The following is a 19,844-nucleotide window of genomic DNA, read 5'->3' as shown; positions in this document are numbered from 1 at the left end:
AGAGAGAGAGAGAATCCCAAGCAGGCTCTGCACTGTCAGCGCAGAGCTGGATGCGGGGCTGGAACTCATGAACTGTGAGATCATGACCTGAGCAAAGTCAGACACTTAGGCAATTAAGCCACCCAGGTGCCCCCTGAATTATTTTAAGTAGGGAAAAGGCTAAGTCATATTTGCATTCTATCAGGTTTATTCTGTTACCTGTGTATAGGATGGATTGGTGGTGTAAAGGGAGACAGAGCAATACTGGAGACAGACCTGTTAAGAGTCTATTTCAGAGTCTTTTTATCACAGGTGAAGTTTTACAGTTTTCAGCACTATCATTCCTAAATTTCCTCATCAACTACACTGAAGCTCAACAAGTTGAAAGAAAAAAAGAAAAAGTCCTAACTTCTAGCATTTGCCAATTTCTGGAGCATACATACTTCCAACATGGCCAATTTCAAACCACCAACATGATGTCATGGGACAGGGAGTTGGGAAGATATATGCACAATTGGCCAGTACCTCCTGGCTCCAGCATCCACTGTTACTTTTGAGGGTTTTTTTTTTTTAATGTTTATTTATTTTTAAAGAGATAGAGGGTGAGCGGGTAAAGGGCAGAGAGACAGACAGGGAGACACAGAGAAGTGTAACACAGTTGAGGTATCAATAATGCCTTTTCCCTTAATGAGCAGCAGCTATTATCTTTTTCTACAAAGTAAAACTCTGGAGACCTGCATATATATTCTTTCTATAGAGGATTTTAATGAACAAGGACCACTCAAAATTCTGATTACTAGATTCCTGCTAACGCTACCCAGTCACGCTGGGTTTTTCATGAAAAATAAGGAAAATTTTCTTTTTCTCATCACATGTTCTTCCTCAAAATTTGCTTAAGAATTTGTTTTATACAACAGTCTGGAAAGTTGGTATATTTCCAAACAAAACACAATAAACAAACCCAAATCCCTCATTAATAGTGGATTTGGATATGAATACCAGGCAGGCAACAGTTGTGCTTTTTCTACTTGAATTCTACAATCCTGCAGAGGTTTAGAAGAACCTTTCTGAAGTAGAGTGGGGAGACACCCAGCAGGTACAGGGAGAGTGACCTTCTCCTAGAAAGCTTCCTCCAAATGTCAGAGATGGAGAACAAGGGGAGAGAGCCCTATAAACTAACAAGTCAGTATGTTTTGGACTGAAGATATTTTCCTAATGAATGGAAATGGGACAGCTAATTAAGAACCAGGTCCTGTGGTTTTGTGACTTTGATTTACATCTCTTCTGGAAGGGATCTTCCCTTTTTAGTTTTTCAGTATGGAAGACCAGATACGGCTCTTCAAAATCCCTCCTAAAAGAGTTACTGCACACAATATTTTGGAGACAACTTAGAATGTAAGTCTTTATTGCCTTTTAAAATTTTTATTTATATCTTTAAAGTGTTTTTTTTAACGTTTATTTATTTTTGAGAGACAGAGACAGAGCGTGAAGGGGGGAGGGGCAGAGAGAGGGAGACACAGAATCCAAAGCAGGCTCCAGGCTCCGAGCTGTCAGTAGAGAGCCTGATGCAGGGCTCAAACTCACAAACTGTGAGATCATGACCTGAGCTGAAGTCAGACGCTTAACTGACTGAGCCACCCAGGTGCCCCAATATATTTTTAAATGTTTATTTTATTCATTTATTTAGAGAGAGAGTGAGAGAACTGAGGAAGGGCAGAGAGGAGGGAGAGAATCCCAAGCAGGCTCCGAGCTGCAGCACAGAGCCAAACAGAGGGCTCAAACTCACAAACCATGAGATCTTGACCTGAGCCAAAATTAAGAGCCAAACGCTTAACCAACTGGGCCACCCAGGTGTCCCATATGCCTTTTTTATAAAATGGAAGAAGTGGGAGATCAGGAACAGGAGAAGAAAACAAAAAGCAAAAACAGAACTGACAAGCTGCAAATTTCCTCAAGATTAGTCACAAGCTATGTATTTTTTATGGCAACACCACAAAAGCAATGGTGTGGCCTTATTGCAGCATATCAGGAGGTGTTGGTCTTATTATTGATAATATATGTGATCGCTCAGTTAAGGCTGTGTCTGGCAATTTTATCCACTATAAAGTTAGTATTCTCCCCTTTGAAAATAATAAGTCATTTGTAGACTTATTGAGTATTTTGAGACTAAGTAAATATGTTGGTTTTCATCAAACTCTCACAAACTAACTTTAGTTCTATTAATATTTTCCTAACTCCATCTTCTTCTCTATATTTACTTCTTGGTATTTTACTATAATAAACAGCTTTTCTTTCTTTCTATTTATATCAGCACAGACACACAAAATTTGGATTTATTCAATGGATCAGAACTCATTACTATTCATTTTGATGCTCAGATTGTCAGGTTTGGCCAGTGGGAACCTCTTCAAGCTGGCTCCTATATAATTTGTCAAGTCTCCATCATTCTTTGAGCATTTTCTACTTTCTGGAAGAGAAAGATATGCTGGGCTTGTCTTGTACTTTGCCTATCCCAGGGCTGGAATCTGTCTTTTCTCATAGGAGATCTGTTTAGGGTGTATTTGTAAAACAGGTCTTGGATAGTGGTTGCCAGTAAGCTGTATTTCTCATTTATGGTTGGTAAATCAGTCTCTTGTGAATTTGGTTTGCATTAAGGAATTCTCCAGCACTCAGTCTTCCTCACTGAACCTGTCCAACTGAGGGCCAGACTCTGAATTGTAGTGTTAGCGTATTCAGCTGGGGATGCCCAACCTGTAGCAGCTTCCGATTTCCAGAGCAATGTATGGCTCTTCCGTCTAAGGAACTACCACAGAGTGGGGATTCAGTGAAGAGTGCATATGAGAAGCATCCCAGAAGGCTATAATCCAAAAACTAAAAGCCCATCCCAGGCTTCAGAAATTTTAAGGTGACTTACCTATCAGGACCACTTCTGGAAACCTCATGTTCTGAAGAATAAGGAAAGACCCTCCTATTTAACCATTTGAGAACTCTCAATCTTCAGGAACACAGACCATGAGAAAACTCCATTGATGAGGCAAATCTGGCACACTAACTTCATTCAGTGCTTTCTTGTGGAACGTTGAAATAGTCCAGTGAACTCCTAGGACCACTCTTAAAATGGGTGAAGGGTCTTGATGCTTCTGGAATAATAAATCCATGTTTTCCAATTCCTTTCCAATTGCTATTCTATAGGGCTTTAAATGGGCTGTATCTTTTCCAATTTATATATATTTGAGAAACATTTCTCAAAACATTTTCCCTTAAAGCATTGAGGAAAAGGAAACAAAAACTTGTAAAAATACATCTTTTAATAAACATCAAGAAATACAGTGCAGTTTCACTGAGGTTTTACATTGCAGTTTACAACAAACATTATCTATTATAGTGTATAATTACAAGTAAACTGAAGAGTGGTTCTTTTTTTTTCCTCCCATGGCTGGATAAACCAAATCTGGTGCATCATATCACATTTAAGGTTGTTTTCCAAGCTGGATTATGTAAAAGGCCCTTAACATTAATAACTTGTAACAACAACAAAAAAGCATATCCCCCATCACAATGATAGCTTGATGAGTACTCAAAAACTACTAAAAAGAAATGTAAATACTTGCTTTCCTTTGATGGCTTTGAAGAATAGGTATTGATAGCAATTCTGAAATATTAAAGACAATAAGGGAAACAGCTGTTTCTTTTGCCTAGTATATCCATAATAAATACTAATTTGAGTCTACAGATTATGAAAAGACTGCAAAAAATGCTTACAGGAAAAGCTGCACATTTATATTTATGATCGCACGGACTAAAACATGTCTAGTGTATTAATGGTTGAATCTGCTTTTCTTTAACATTGTTTATATAAAGAATAGGAAGATGGTAGAATTCTTGACACTTCTGGACAAATTTAGTGAGAGAGGGGACTGATATTAATTAGCACAGGAGTAAATTAATATTAATCTCAAAATTCTACTTGCCATTGTTTTGGAGTAATCAAGATTCAGCTACATCTGGGAAGAGTAAAAAGGAATGGAACTGAAGGTAATCAGAAGCTATAACTAAAAAAACCATAGTTTTGCATGCTTTATACTGATGGCATTTAAAAAGTTTACAACTGGATTTATTTGCTATATACATAAACTAGTGCTGTAATTGCGGGGGGGGGGGGGGGGGGGTAGGGGGGTGGGGAAGAACCACTTACATCCACAGAAGTACCAGAATCATATCCAGATTTGCAAAGAGGCATAATAACCACCTGTTTACCATGCAACTAGCTGTTTGTGAAATATGTAATGGTTAATAAAACAAAATCCTTATGAACATAGTACTAATGTGTAGCAAATTATACCAATTAAGTCAGCAGCTCAAATTCATAAGGGTAAAGACCCAATTTCCCTGAATTTCTAAGCATTCATCTTGGTGTTAACATGATTGTACCTAAATATTACCCCTTTAGAGGAAGGATTTTAAATACTCCTTCCTCTTCAATACATCATCATACTCTCAGAGGTGAGAAGGAAACAATTTAATTTCTCTACCACTTTTGTCCATTCTCATGAATCCGACAGTGTCATTACAGTGTCTAGGCTAAGGTAGGTGCTCTAAAAGATCCAATGAACTGAATTTCTAAGTTCCAGAATATTGCTGGTATTGTACAATAAGCCTGTCTGCTAGAAAGCCACGTCGCTGGTTGAAATATATTCCTGGATCAATGACTAAGAAATTAAGACCAGCTGCCAATAAAGTCAGACTGTTCCCTGTTGTTTAACAGTTTGATTTTCTTTATTATATTAAAATTTCTTAGTGGATGGGACCTAATCTCATACTTTTCATGTATTCCGTATAGCACTAAAGTGTTGAGCAAAGATATACACTCAAGGAAATAATCAGTGACAAGGGCAGGAACTGAATCAAGAGTGAATGTGGTCATGGTGAAGCCATAACTTACTTCACTCATCATTCAAAAGGCAGTCACCAGAGTGAATCTCTGATATTGTCGCCGAAAAACAGATGCTTGTACCCTACCACTGTCTAAAAGAGAACCAACCACTTGGGCCTCTTTCTTTCTTTCTCCTTGTCACTAACAGATTATACAGGTGCATGAGTATTACTTGGTGGATGGTATCTGAAAAAAAATAAGGCTTTTCTGCCTCAGAGAGGAAGCACCAATCCATCACATGGCCCCATTTTAACTCTAATAATACAATTTACAGAATAATTAACTTTTAAAATTATGTTAAATGTTATCTACTATTAGTTATTTAAAATGTTAGGCTTATTCTCTCTGCCATCACTTAAAATGCATTTTACTTTTAAACACTGCCATGAGGTAGAAGATAAGGAACTCACAAAAGAAAGTAATCTTCAAAATACCAAACTCTATTCAATACAATTAGCCCCGAGAGAAAAGTAAGAAAAGTTACAGCCTTAAGCTGGTAGACTGACTACTGTTAAAACATTACCCTTACCTGAAAGAAATTTCTTATATTTGAAATTGCCCTTCTTCCCAGTTTAAGGTATTATGGGAAAAGGACAATACACATTCTGAAATACTCATAAAGATCATGTACAACAGCCTCTCTTAGCCATCATTTTTTTACTTTACCATGTTGTTCTAAATCACCTCAACTGAGACACAGGTCCTTTCCACTTGAATAACTGATTAGACATCAACATAGAGGTTAAAAATCCTTCTAGCATAAGAAGCAAGATAAAAGGAATGATTCACATTTGAAATAATGTACTTTTCATAAAACTAGCAGCACTTCATTCTACCAGGACATACAAATTTGGCTTCATTGGTCAGAAACAAAGAAAAATGTATATAGGTCTAAAACAGCTCCTTGTACAAGGGAAATGTGAGGCTACAAGTTTTCTCTGAGAACTACCTACTTCCCCATTAGGTGGTATGTGAAACTACTGGAATGTCAATTTCGATGGCAGAGAGGCGAGAGCGTGCTGAATAGGGCTGTGAGTAAGTATGCATACTGGGAGGATGGGAATACAGCGGTTGCCAGAAAGGAGAAGGCAAAGATTTGCATGCACAGTACCAAATAAACAGTAGAAGGGAAGTCATAAACAGGCCCCCAGCACTAGCCATAGTAACATACACTGCGTAGTCAAATGTAAAGACTGGCTCAAATTTCTTGTTCAGATGAATGTTATAAAAGATGACCCAGATGGATGGGGAGAGGCTCACAGTACCTGCCAGGAAGAACAGCAGCCCAGCCACCAGATGGCAGCCTGCACTATTGACCAGACACTTGGCCAGTTTGATGTTGGGCACTGAGGACCTGAAGGCCGTGTTACACATTCCAATCAGGCAGAGCAGCAGGGCACCCATTGCAATCAGGATGCTGAGAGGCAGGGCAAACTGGAGGACCCGCAAGTCCAGCTGGTCAACTGATGAGTACCAAGTAGTGTCATACATCAGGCAGTCACTGCTCCCATCATATCGGGCACACTTCACCCACAGGCCAGTGTAAACAGTCAGATTCTTCTCATTTCTGTTGAATGTGATCAGTCGTAATTTCCTCCAGTTGGGAAGCAGAGTCCCCGCAAAGAGGCCTGCTACCGAGGCGATTCCACACAGGAAGGAGAGGACTGTGGCTGCATGGACATCCCGACAGCCCATGGCAGAGGCAGGCTTGTGCAGTACTGTCAGTCAGACTAGGGGTGACACACAAGAGGACAAATCATGAGGGGACAATAGGAGAGCAGAGCAGGAAGGGTGGTGCTGATTGGCAGCACAACTAGTGATGTCAATGCAAAGAGGGAAATTCTGTCCCTGTTTCCTATGTATAATATGAATGTATATAAACACATATGCATGTGACCTCAGAGCACAGGTACACTCACATATGCTTAGTTACCACTGCCTAGGTCATGTAGCAGCTGAAGTTGTTGAACATGAGTACTTTTCTTCAAATATGAGTATTTTCAAGAAATATTGGGGTTTCAATAAATATTGAACATGAGTATTTTTCTGCAAATCAGAAGAACCATCAAAATAATTTCAAATTCTCTTAACATCACATCTTAAAGTCTCTCAGTTGTCACTAATCACTCATTCAACGTACATATATCAAGTACTTTAATGTGTCCGGCCTTTAAATATACTGGGTTGGAGGACTCATAACTGTCAACTATAAAAAAACACAAACTCAGCCTCCAATACTCATGAAATGTAAAATGAAACTAGCATGTGGCTGAGGTGAAGACAGCTCATAAAAGACAAAGATGTAGGGAAAGAAGCATTACAAGACAGCAGATTGGCTAAGGAGGGACTCTGAGCCAGACTGCTAGCATTCTAATCCCCACTTCCTCATTTACTAACCAAGTGAACTTGGGTCACCTTGGGTCAGCTACAGAACTTCTCTGTAATTCATTTTCCTCATCTGTAAAATGGAAAAATAATAGTACCTACCTCGCAGAGTTCTTTTAAGTATTCAGTGAGTTAATATAATGTCCAGTACTTAAAACATGTCTGGCATGTTGGTAAGAGCAATTCAAGTGTTAACTACTTCTTAGCACTCAGTGACCAGCTCAGTGCCTGGCACACGGAGCAGTTTAAAGAATGTTTGCTGAATAAATGTTAAATAAGAAAAAGCAACATCTAACATCTCATTCCTATATACTAGCCACAGTGATAATTACAAAATCTAAACGAACTCCTCTCCAGTGAGTTAGCCAAATGAAAAGAAGAGAACAAAGACCCCTGAAATTAGTCTGCTCAACTACTTCCTGGCCGACTCAAGCTGACTTGCATGCTTTTCAGGTTATTACAGTAGTGGTTACTGGTTATTATACAATTAGTGCTCATATAAGATGAATGCAAAGATTCTTGAAGTAATGAGAACCTATATATCTCTACCAATGCTATTGTAAGAAAAGGAAAAAAAAAAAAAAAAAAAGTAGCCAGGCCTTTCTCTCATTCCAAATTAAAAGGCTGTGTGTGTTCTTGGGGCGCCTGGGTGGCTCAGTCAGTTAAGCATCCGACTTCAGCTCAGGTCATGATCTTACGGTTCGTGGGTTCAAGCCCTGCATCAGGCTCTGTGCTGACAGCTTGGAGCCTGTGGCCTGCTTCTGATTCTCTTTCTGCCCCTCCCCTGCTCACTCTCTGTCTCTCTCTCTCAAAAATAAATAAACATAAAAACAAAAAAATTTAAATAAATAAATAAGTAAATAAATAAATAAATAAATAAAAGGCTGTGTTCTTTCTCTGTATATGACAAAGTACAAGAACCAGTATCTTATTCAGCTTTAAGAGTCTGAAACTCACTTTCCAAACCACTCAAATGTATTTTCTCTGCCTTCTATCATACCCCCAATGAGGCAACACAACAGACTAATAAGGCAGCACATTTACTTCTTTTAGTCAGATAATGATGAAGGGGCATCTTCATCATACATACTGTATGTATGTGCTCAGAGTACCCATCATCCTTTGCAGAGTCAAATATTATCTGCTGCGATGGTGGAGTAGCATTCCCAGGAGTTCAGGGGCCAGAAAGAAGATCAAAATGCTAAACTGGGTTAGCACTTGATCAAATGTGTTTGAATGGGAAGGCATAATGTTCTTTAGGAAACAACATATTTGCATATTAATATAATCACATAAACTAGGAATAACTTTACTAGCAGAAAACATATAGGTATGTATACATACCTATATAACTGTACAATATAAAATCAAAGTGTAAGCACAAGTGAATCATTTTTCAAAGTCTTCAAGCTAAACATAATTAGTTCTGAGTTTCTCCATTAATATTAGTTTACTACTTGTTTATTATGTTGCCTTCTGTGAAGATTACCAGAAGTAGAAATTGTTTATGAATATGTTACAGATGAAAAAAAACAAAGGAATTATAGCCTGAATTTATATTTTTCTTTCAAATTGGGGGGAAAAACTGTCTTGCTTAATTTTAGCAACCAACCACCTTGTTCCAGCAATGGAAACTGTGGTGCAGGTTTGAGGATGTTTATACTGGAAAAGGCTACTAATGATGTCATGCTCCAAATTTCAGCTTCTTGTTGATTTTCGTTCATTTACCTGTCTGTCTCCCCCATATGCTGTTACCAACTTGCACAGTACCTGGCACATAAGTCATTCTGGCAATACTGGAATAAATAAGTACTGGGCACTATTAGGCTACTGGTAATGTAGAACTGGACAAGGAAGTAGTTATTATAAGTAATAATTCATTCAATGAATTGATTTATTCAACTCAGCACATTGTGCACATTGTGCACATATTTTAGCACAAGCAAAATACCCTAGACTGACGCTGAGGCCACTAAGATCTGGACCTTGCTCCAATGTGTTAACAATCAGACTGAGAGAAAGAATATGCTGCTTTATGAGAACTCAAAATGCTAACAATCAATTATATGATTACCACCTATCAACTGATATTGTTAGATATTAAGCAAAGTGAACCAGTAAGGTACCTGTTCATAAAAATGTATCATCCAGGGTTAGAAAAAGACTGAGCAATGAAAGAGAATGATGATTTGATTAAAGTTGTGAAGACTCCAGAAAAAAGGTTCCTTCTGTTTCTCTCAAAGCCTCAAAACTCCTTTAGGCAATGCGTTCAGCATCCTAACCCAATCACAAATTCCCTCTTGCTTTCAGAGATAGGGGTCAAAAACTTGGAGTATCAATATAATTGAGATTTCTTCAATCAAGCTGTCTTGTACCACTAATTCCTATAATACAAAGGGAGTAAGAAACAAGATCAGAATGAATGACTTTAATACTAATAAATAAATTTTTGTAGTTCTTAGACTATAGACTATCAAATGACACTAATGAACAGAGGTGGGTCAATATTTACTTTGGGATCAAGTGTGTTAATATTTATACTGCATCAAATCAACACACATGTTATATCAGTCCCCTGAACTTGCTTTTACTGAAGCATTCTTAGCTCAGACCCCAGAGATTGAGTAGAAGTCCTAATTTACACAGCCAACAAGAAATGCAATGGCATTTTTCACATGGGAAATACTATTAACCTCAATTCTTTAGCTAATTTCAACCTCAGTGCTGGAATTAATGTCCTTGCTCTTTGTAACTTTCTTTGGTTGCTTTACTTTTTATGACCTGTTCTTAACTTCACATATGCATGATTTGATGTCATATATCTCACTAGAGGGATGACGTAACATTTAATAGGGATAGTTAGGAAAAGGAATGTTTAATGATTTAAAACTGAAAATAATGCTCTCAGGTTAGGATTTGTTCATATTAAGAGGGTGAAAGATCTCTACTCCTGTGCTATGCCAATTAATTCTTAATCCAAAATAAACACAAATCTGATTATTTCACTTTTTTTTTAAGATTTTAAGTAATCTCTACACTCAACATGAAGCTCAAATGCATAACCTTGAGATTAAGAGTTGCATGCTCCACCGACAGAGCCAGCCAGATGCCCCTTGCTACATTTCTTACATTCAATGGCTTCCTATTTCCCTCAGAATACAGTTTCTAAGTTTCAAAACTTCCCCATGTTTTCCAAAGTTTCAAATCCCACCATCTGGTTCCTGCCAAATTCTCAATATCCTTATTGTATCAGCTTCCCATCTAACATGCTACAGACTATGTAGCCATACTGCTTTTAACTCTTCAAATTTTGCACATTTATTTATTTATTTATTTTTGAAAGACAGACAGAGTGTGAGTGGGGGAGGAGCAGAGAGAGAGGGGGACACAGAATCTGAAGCAGGCTCCAGGCTCTGAGCAGTCAGCACAGAGCCCAACATGGGGCTCGAACTCACGAACCGTGAGATCATGACCTGAGCTGAAGTCGGACACTTACTGACTGAGCCCCAAATTTTGCACTTTTAAATTTGGCTAAAGGCGTTAGTTCATGCTATTTTTCCTTCTAGGACTTTCTTAATTTCATTCTATTCTTTGCTTACCTAACAGGTATTCATCTTTCTAATTTCCAAGGAGGCTGGCCCAAACCTGTTTTCTCTTCCCCTATCCCTAACCTCCCCACCGGCCCTGGTTATATGATCTGAAAGCACCTTTGTACTTTTTCTTTGGTAGCAGTGATTATGCTTATAATTCCTCATTCAACATTTATCTTTCCTACCAGACTGAATTCCAGGAGGACAGAGAGCCTTCTCTTTTATTCTGTCCCACACTGGTACACAGAAGACACTCAATTATTTGTTAAAGAAATAAACAAATAAATGTAAGGTCCACATGGGTATAGTCATGATCCAGGGAGAAGGTCACAAATTTGCTCTGTTATCAGTTTCTTTCATTCACTCACTCACTTACTCATTCATTCATTCATTCATACCCTGTGTTTTGAAGTCTCCAAGTTGCTTCTAGACCATGCCTCCGCTTTCCACTCTTACGTGACCAGTCTCTCCTATTTTTTTAAAACAAAGTTCATTTTCTTGCCCTAAAAACTTCCCAAGATAAACGAGGCCATTCCCAAGTATTTACATAGAGACTATTCTTCTAGAAATAAATATCTAAGCTTGGCAACACTAGTTAACTTCCACAGTGGTCAATGGATCAATCAATTACGACAGTGTTGAACCTGGTGTTTTCTACTTAATAGGTATGTTACTAGTGGATATACTCCTTTATTAAGAGTGGTTAATATATCAAATGAATGTTCATCAAAGCAAAACTATTTTTAAAGCAAAACTATTTTATTTGTATTTAGGTTTTCTTTTTAAAAGAGCAATGGAGAAAAAAAAAAGATAAACACCTTTTTGTCACATGAAAATCCCTTATTAGGGACTGCAGAAAGTATGTAAGGTTAAAAACACACTAACAAATCTAAGTAGCACTCCTGAACACCAGCTAGGTCAAATATACAGGTGTCTGGGCTTTTTGTTTCCATCTAAGAGGCAACCTGGTATTACAGTCCCAGCAACCAAAGACCCAAATGCCAGTCACAACCTGGGCAAGTCATCTATGTCCTCTGAACTCAAATATCTCACCTATAAAATGCCATCCAAGGTAGCTGTAAGACCATGAACAGTAAAACCCTTTGTAAAACAGACTATGGTCAGAAATTTAAGTTTATAATGATTACTAGTAGGGTTATTTATTTTCCTGAGCTAGGTACACACTTTTCTTCCAGATCTTAGCAAACAATCACACATGGTTACAGCCATAAAACAATAATAACAGAGCATTCTCTTTAGAGTAGTTACTGAGCACATCATATGAAGTCTCTGTTTCAAAACAAGCACTTCACATTTGTCATCTATCTGTTCCATGGTGACTTTCAAAGAAGTAGATGGATAAAATTTGGTACGCAGTTAAAGGTGATCCAATGTATCATTTCAAATAAAAATATTTTCAAAAAGATATCTATGGTTTTGAATAGTGTTCAAAGAAGTCTAAGGCAGGAATAATGGCTGACAGCTTTAGGAATTCACAGACCCATCACTATGTAATTTTTTTCAGGGATAATCCCAGGAATAGCTATATGAGAACACATGTGTAACAGCAGCTACATTAATTCTTGATGGTAACACTAGCAGTCCCTTCTACCAGTAATTTGAGTTATTTTAGAAACTGTAGGTCAATCATTGCACTCACAAGGGAGATCTATCTTATAACTTTATTTTGCTGAACAAGAGAAAAACATGACATCTCATATATGGTGGAAAAAGGAAAAGGAGTAAAATCAAAGAATGTACTTACTCTTTGAAGTACTTGACAGCTCTAAAACAACTTTAATCAACTTAGAAGAAATATATGCACATCTGAATAGACAGTAGAGATGATCTGGGCCTAAAGAAATAGGGAAAATGTCCCAAATTAACATGATACTTCTTTAAATTATGTGTGTTTAGATATACACACACACATATAACCTACACACACATACATATAACGGATTTTTTAGATCCTTCTGATGATTACGAATACGGAGAGCCAAGGAAACACTGTGCAGTTAGTTGTCTTGAAAGTAAAAGAAATTTGTTTCTTTTGTACCTTTTAAAAGAATACTGATAACAAAACTAGGCTGAACAAAAGTTGATCTGCATTGTGCATCCTACACTTTGCAACTAATTTACAATTCCACCAATGGCTCTACCTGCCATTTAAGTATGTTACCATAGATCTATTTTAAGCATCAACAACTTCCTTTTCAAACTATTTATCACAATAGGTAGGACGAGGATACAAACTTGTAAAAGCTTCAGAACTTCCTGGATTAAGGCATTTATCACTAGCCCTATTATTATTATATAGAATGTTGTCCTCAACAGTCTGCACAGAAGAGATTTCAATCAAATTGTAATTTTTCTTTTCTAAATGTATGTTTCTTGAGTTAGTATCATAGAATTCCTCACTCCAAATTAAGGTAAGTTGATTTACAATTAAAGACACACACTAGGATCCCTGACTTTTCATTTTAAGTGGGGTCACCAAATCTGGCCTTCCTCTAACGTGGTGACGAGCCCCCTCCAAGGCGTTATTACACACAACTTGGGCTTCAGAGTAAACCAAGCTTCCAGAAAAACCCGCACTCCTTCTCCTTTCCTTCAAGCCCTGTCCTTAGAAGCATCAGAGCTAGCAGACAGAAAGAAAGAAAAAGAAAGGGGGAAAAAAGCTCTCCTGGTTAGAGCCAATGGAAAGAGACCGCAACAGTGACTGTGAACAAGCCCATCCCTGGAACACTGAGTGGGTCTGAACCAAGAGCAGGTCATCATTACACAACCAGCTGGTGATTCAAAAATAGCAACTTCCAGCTCCACACCTCACACCCCGCTAGCCAAGCCCAAGCCCTTGGCTGCTGCGGCAAGACACCTCGACATTTCCATACTCCTCTGTACAAAATAATTTTTTAAAGCCTTATAAAATACCTCCTCACTCAATTTTCACGTCCACAGATGTGGTCAACAGTTTTCAGGGTCCCTGATTCTCTTCGACTTAGCTATTTCACACAAAATCCTCCACTATTTATGCAAAGGACCCAGATTCTTGACGTCCACAGATGTGGTCAACAGTTTTCGGGGTTCCTGATTCCCTTCCACTTAGCTATTTTACACAAAATCCTCCACTATTTACGCAAAAGACCCGGATTCTTGACCACACCTACCTGTTTCTCACATCCAAGACATTTCACTCGCCGACACTGAGGAGCTTCTTAGAGCGTCTCCCTCGCGGCGTCCCAGGAAGTGCGTCCCCAGCGAGCCGCACCGGAGGCTTCTGGGAGCTTAGTCAGGTTCTCCCGAGACCCTAATCAGGAATGCCCTGAATGACTGAGAGACTACAATTCCCAGAAACCACGGGGACGCCGGCCGCAGGCAACATCCTGCGACCACCTCTCGCGGATCTCCCCAACCTCCAGCCACCTTATTCCTCTTGCACCTTCAGTTCCGTCCAGGTTTCAGTTACAGGTGCTTAAAAAAAAAAAAAAAAAAGTTAAACGAAACAGAAGTAAAAATACTTTTGAGTTGGGTGCTTAAGTAAATATTTACTACTAAATGTGATCTCCCCTTAAGATTTGTTAGCAAAAATCCTTACATACTTTTTTTCATAAAACATTTATAGAGTCACAAAAAGGAAAACAGCTCAAATTGATTTGGAATATTTTCAAAGATAGAGAATTTGAATGGTACAATGAACACCCATACACTTACGCTCTAGATTCAACAATTATCAACATTTGCCACATTTATCTTCTCTCCACTTATATGTATGTGATCACTATGATGATAGGCATCGTGACAGTTCAGCATCCTTTGTTTTAAAATTTTAAAAACACATTTAGCTGCTTTGTTTTATATGGGGTTTTGCTACATATTAGTTGGGTTGCCTTGGGCAAGTTACTTCCCTCTGAGGTTATCTGTAATGAGGATAAGATTACCTGCATCATAAAATTGTCTTGAAAATTAAAGGGACTTAATACAGGCAAAGCGCTGAGCACATAACTGGCTATTAGATATTTGAACTAACTCTACTCTTCTGCACAATTTCAACATCCTGTCCCTTTCTTTGTGGCTTCTCCTAAATATGAATTACTGTATTCGTGAATATCTGAATTAAAATAAAGGTTTCAGAAGTCTTGTATTGGACAGATCTGATTTCTTTTTCATATATAAAGGATGTTGAAGTGTCATGATGCCTACTAATTTCAAATGATCACACACACAAATAGAAATAAAGTAAATGTGGCAAATGTTAGTAATTGTTGAATCTAGAGAGATGAAGCATATGGGTGTTAATTTACCATTCCAATTCTCTGTATCTTTAAACATTTTCAAATAAAAAGTTTGAAAAAAGCATCATAGTTTTAAACACAAGTAAAGAATGGCATCCATCCCTATCCCACTCTGCCCCTGTACTTAACCTGGGGAAGTTAAGTAACCTCCTTGTGGCTCGGGATCTTATCTAAAAATAATGGTAAGGATTGAATGAGTTACTATACATAGAGAAGTTTACAACAGTGTCTGACACTGGTTTTTGTTGTTGTTGTTGTTTTTAACCATTTTCCATTTTGTGTTGCTCGAGGGAATTTTGTTAGTGATGGAAAAGGGTGAAAGTCTACTATCCACTATTACTACCTTCCCAACTGCCATACTGCTTCAGAGGATGGATAGAGCTATCTAAGACCAGAAGCAATCTAATCCTAAAACTAGACCTAGAAATGTAATTATGAGAAAGAATATTCGACCTCAGTGATGGATGATGGCAATATGACACAGCATAACTCACTTCTTTGCTCTGAACTTCAGCTCTTTCATCTAAAAAACTGAATTGAATCCCATAACTGTATACAAAATCATTTTATAATTTATTTCCTCATCACTAACGAATACTACATGGTTAGCAGACGTTAGCTGGGATGAATATGTAATTGATTATAATAAAAAAGTAACAGCACCAAAAGGAAGGGATGACAACACTATTTTTAAACTAATTGATAAGTTCATGTCTATGGTTAACCTGGCCTTTGGTATAGCAAAGATGGAACAAAATGCATATGCACACACCTTGGTGGGACTAGAATATTGGAACATCATTCTCAGGAGTACTCTAGGAAAGAATTTATATCAGCAGTTAAGAATCCTGGCTTTGATTCTTTTCTCAAACGAGACTCCTTCCCCCCCAATCATGGAGACTTTTCAAGGAGTAAGTCAAATCCTTAAAAAAATTCACTGCAATCTCTCACCACCAAAATTCTACAAAGGTCTGCTTACTGTATTAGTTTCCTATTGTTGCTGTAACAAATTACCACAAAATTCAGTGTCTTAAAATTACACAAATTTATTATCTTACAGTTCTGAAGGTCAGAAACCTGACACAGATCTCACTGGGTTAAACTAAAGGTGTTGGTAGGGCTGCATTCTTTTCTGAAAGCTTCCCCTTGTCTTCTCAGCTTCCTGAGGACACCTGCATTCTTTGGCTTATGGCCTCCTTCCATTTTCAAACTCAGCAATGGCTAGTTGAGTCTCTCAACATCCGAATCACATCACTCAGACATTCTTCTGTAACCCTCTGTCATCTTTTAAGAACTCTTATGATTACATTTGATCTATTTGCACCACCCAGGATAATTTACTCTATGGTCATCAGATGAGCAACCTTAATTCTCCCTTGCCACATAACAGAGCATATTCACAGCATATTCTTGAGATGAGGATGAGGACATCTTTAGGGGACCATTATTCTGCCTGCCACAGTCACTAATAACTCCTTTCCGTTGCATCCAAGGGTCTCTTTTGGGTTCCGAATTGTCTTCCACCTCCTTCAGGTCCACATTGCACAGTTCTGACTGCCTCTCCCCCCCGCACCCACCCCGAACTCTGCTTTCTCATTTTTGGAAACATCAACATTTCTACCCTACTGATTTACCTGATTTGTTCCCTTTCCACCTGTTGCTTTCATGTTCTCCTCCCCATTCCCCAATTATCAAAAGTCTCTGTCCTTGGGGCCCTCTCTATCAATAAATACTTCTTCAAAGGGTAACCTGAAATCCCCAAATCCATATGTCTGGCCAAGACTTTTCATAACTTTAGGACTATTTCTAATTACCAGCTCATATTGTTAACTGCCATTAACTTTAATTTCAGCATTCTCCAAATATAAGTTAATAATTATACTCCTTATGGCTTCCAACATTCCTTATTTTGTCAGCGGTTTCCCTTTATTTCTTATCTGTTTTTGAAATCTTCATACTTTTTAGTTAAATTAGGGACCACATCTTAATTCTTCCTTTGGAATATCCATTTGCTCTTTTTTCACTACAAAGAATTGTCACAATCCTATTTAAGCCCTTGTCTCCTCATATTAAGATATGTGCAACAATTTCCTTATGTATATATTGCCAACTTAAAAATAATAGAGAACATTGAATATTTCTTACATTCCAAACACGTTTTCCATGAATCATCTAGTTTAATCACAATAACTCCACATTAATGACAAATAAATTGAGATGCAGAGAGGTTAAATGATATGCTCAAAATTAATAAGTAGTTTGTGGTAGGTATTCCCAAAAGATAGCTGTTACCATTCAGAACTTTCCAGATCAGGGCAGTCTCCTTATTTTGGATTTGTGTCTAAAACTGTACTTTTTTGAAATGCCCGTTGAAGCTATTCTGAACTTGGAATGGCTTTCAACTATCCTCTTTTCCCACTCAAATCCTGCTTTCACCCTTATCTGAGTAATTTTATCTTCTCTAGATTATACACGTCAATTCCAAATTGGGAAGCAACTAGCACATATTGTTCCCTTTTTATGTTTTAGTCATAGCTCACCATAGTATTTCCATGACTAAAACTCAACAAATACAGATTAATTTAAAAATTTCCCTATATACTATGTTTTAGAGGAGTCACATAAAAAATACTATTAATTGGGAAGTTGGGAAATGTAGAGAGAAAAGTAGGAAAGTATTATGGGTAGAACATATTCCTCAAAAGTTCCAATGTTGGGAGTCCTAACTCTTTCAACATACCTCAGGATGAGACAGGGTCTTTACAGAGGTAATGAAGTTAAAAAGAGGTCATTATGGTGAGCCGTATTCAATCATGATTTGTTTCCTTATAAAATGGAAAAATTTGGAGACAACCACACACACACACACACACACACACACACACACACACACACACACACACACACAATGCCATGTAGATGATGGCAGAAATTGGGTTGTTGCTTCTATAAGCCAAGGAACACGGAAGTTGACTAGCAAACCACTAGAAGCTAGGCAGGTAACACAAAAGAGATTCTCTCCCAACAGATCTCAGAAAGAACCACCTTGATCTCCAATTTTTAGTTTCCAGAATTGTGGCACAATATATTTCTGTTAAGTCCTTCAGTTTATGGTACTTTGTTACAGTATCCTTAGCAAACGAATACAGGAAATAAGGGAAGAACGTTCTGGATAATCAAGCAGTGAGCTGTCATTTTAAAAATGGTTAGAACTTTGTAATCTACTATAAAAGAGGTAGGATGAACGCCCATGTTTTTAGTCTTAATAAAGTTACTGGTGAATAGGGGAGGGAAGGAAATTGAACAAAAGAATTGGTTTAAAGTGGCATAACTGAAGGCGTCTTTGTGTAATTGAATTCAGGTGCTAAGTCTTTGTCATTTACCATGCCCAGAACCCCCTCCTTTCACCACCACTGTTTTTAACCCAGTTTTTACAGATAAACCTGTATAAACTTTTGATGAACGTGTTACAAATTTGGCAGTATGGCATTAGTGGTTCTTTAAAGCAGGTGACTTTTTCTGGTTTCTATTTTTATAGGAAAGGCCATGTGTACACATTACATTGTTCTTATAATTTCTGTTGACCTCGAAGTAGTACCAGTCATGGAAAGATTTGTTTTTGAAACTGGGGCTTATTACAGAGTACTCTTCTTTTGCCTCATTAGGATTTGGTTGACCAGAGACTTTTATTTACTGTCATCTAATGATGTTCCAAATCCATTCAAAGCCATAAGCTTTTACTCAGCACCTGCTCTTGAAGTACCATTTTCAACCTCCCTCAATTTGTAGCAAACCATATACAATAAAACTGAAGGAATATTTTAGCTTTATAATTATATCCTTTTTCTTATTATAAGAGAATTACACCATGGTCTTCTTAAAGCCTTTTATATTGGAATAATAACAGTAATAATGTTTGATAACAAATAAGAAAATGAAGCCACTGGCGAGAAGATATTGGCAATTTCAGAAAAATATATTGAAATATGTGCCATGAACAAAGGAAGCTTTTGTCCTTCATTTTCGACTTTCAATGCATTTGGAGTTTATAAAATAAATAGAAAAGAAAAACCAACTTTGCCATATATTGCTCCAAAATTAGTTATAATATAAACCATATAGGCTGATCTTCAAATTTTAAGTATTTCAGAGGACAAGGACATGATTCAAATAATAGCTACGCTTCACATAGCCTAGTATCTGGGCAACCCAATGAATTTAATTTCTATTACAAATACATTAACTACTAACTAAGCAACAGTCATATAATGAGAAACAGAATAAGTACAAAATTTAGAACTGCCTAAAATTAATGATTAGTGATGGCTAGAAATGGTAGTGGATATTGTCCCTGGCTTTTTCATTCTTTTGATAGCCAAGTGAGGTAATAACCCCACCTGTTACTCCTGAATACTCACAGGAAATACTACAACTTTCCAACATATATGCTTTTCTCTCTCCTATTCTCATTTCTTTTACCTACCTGACTTTGCTTTTCCTTCAGCTGGCTTGTGACACCCAACTTAAGGCTAGAGAGACTCCTGATACTTTCCCTCTATTTGCCAAGCTCCAATCACAGAACAAAACAAAATGCTACCCTTAAGTAGCTGTTTAAAAAAATAAAATTTTCATTATTGTTTAACTTTGCAGTAAATATTACAG

The 19,844-nt window shown here is 37.5% G+C and overlaps 1 protein-coding gene across 1 annotated transcript; it reads right to left on the bottom strand.

Moving 5' to 3' along the window:
• Positions 1–3,269: 3,269 nt before the first annotated feature.
• On the bottom strand, positions 3,270–14,302 carry CLDN12 (claudin 12). The gene is made up of 3 exons (XM_019443269.2): positions 14,058–14,302; positions 12,653–12,742; positions 3,270–6,642 (listed from the first exon to the last, which is right to left on the bottom strand). Exon 3 carries the CDS (start codon positions 6,605–6,607, stop codon positions 5,873–5,875), a length of 735 nt encoding a protein of 244 aa, XP_019298814.1. The 5' UTR covers positions 6,608–6,642; positions 12,653–12,742; positions 14,058–14,302; the 3' UTR covers positions 3,270–5,872.
• Between the last annotated feature and the right edge of the window lie 5,542 nt (positions 14,303–19,844).

The sequence above is a fragment of the Panthera pardus genome, unplaced genomic scaffold (genome assembly GCF_024362965.1).
Source record: "Panthera pardus isolate Hobbes unplaced genomic scaffold, ASM2436296v1 HiC_scaffold_8, whole genome shotgun sequence".
NCBI lineage: Eukaryota > Metazoa > Chordata > Mammalia > Carnivora > Felidae > Panthera > Panthera pardus.
The sequence above is the reverse complement of the archived record's forward strand: the minus strand, read 5'-3'. Positions and strand labels throughout refer to the sequence as shown.

What these genes read in the sequence shown, in the direction of transcription:
- CLDN12 (XM_019443269.2), bottom strand. Translation starts at nt 6,607, where the DNA reads ATGGGCTGTCGGGATGTCCATGCAGCCACAGTCCTCTCCTTCCTGTGT.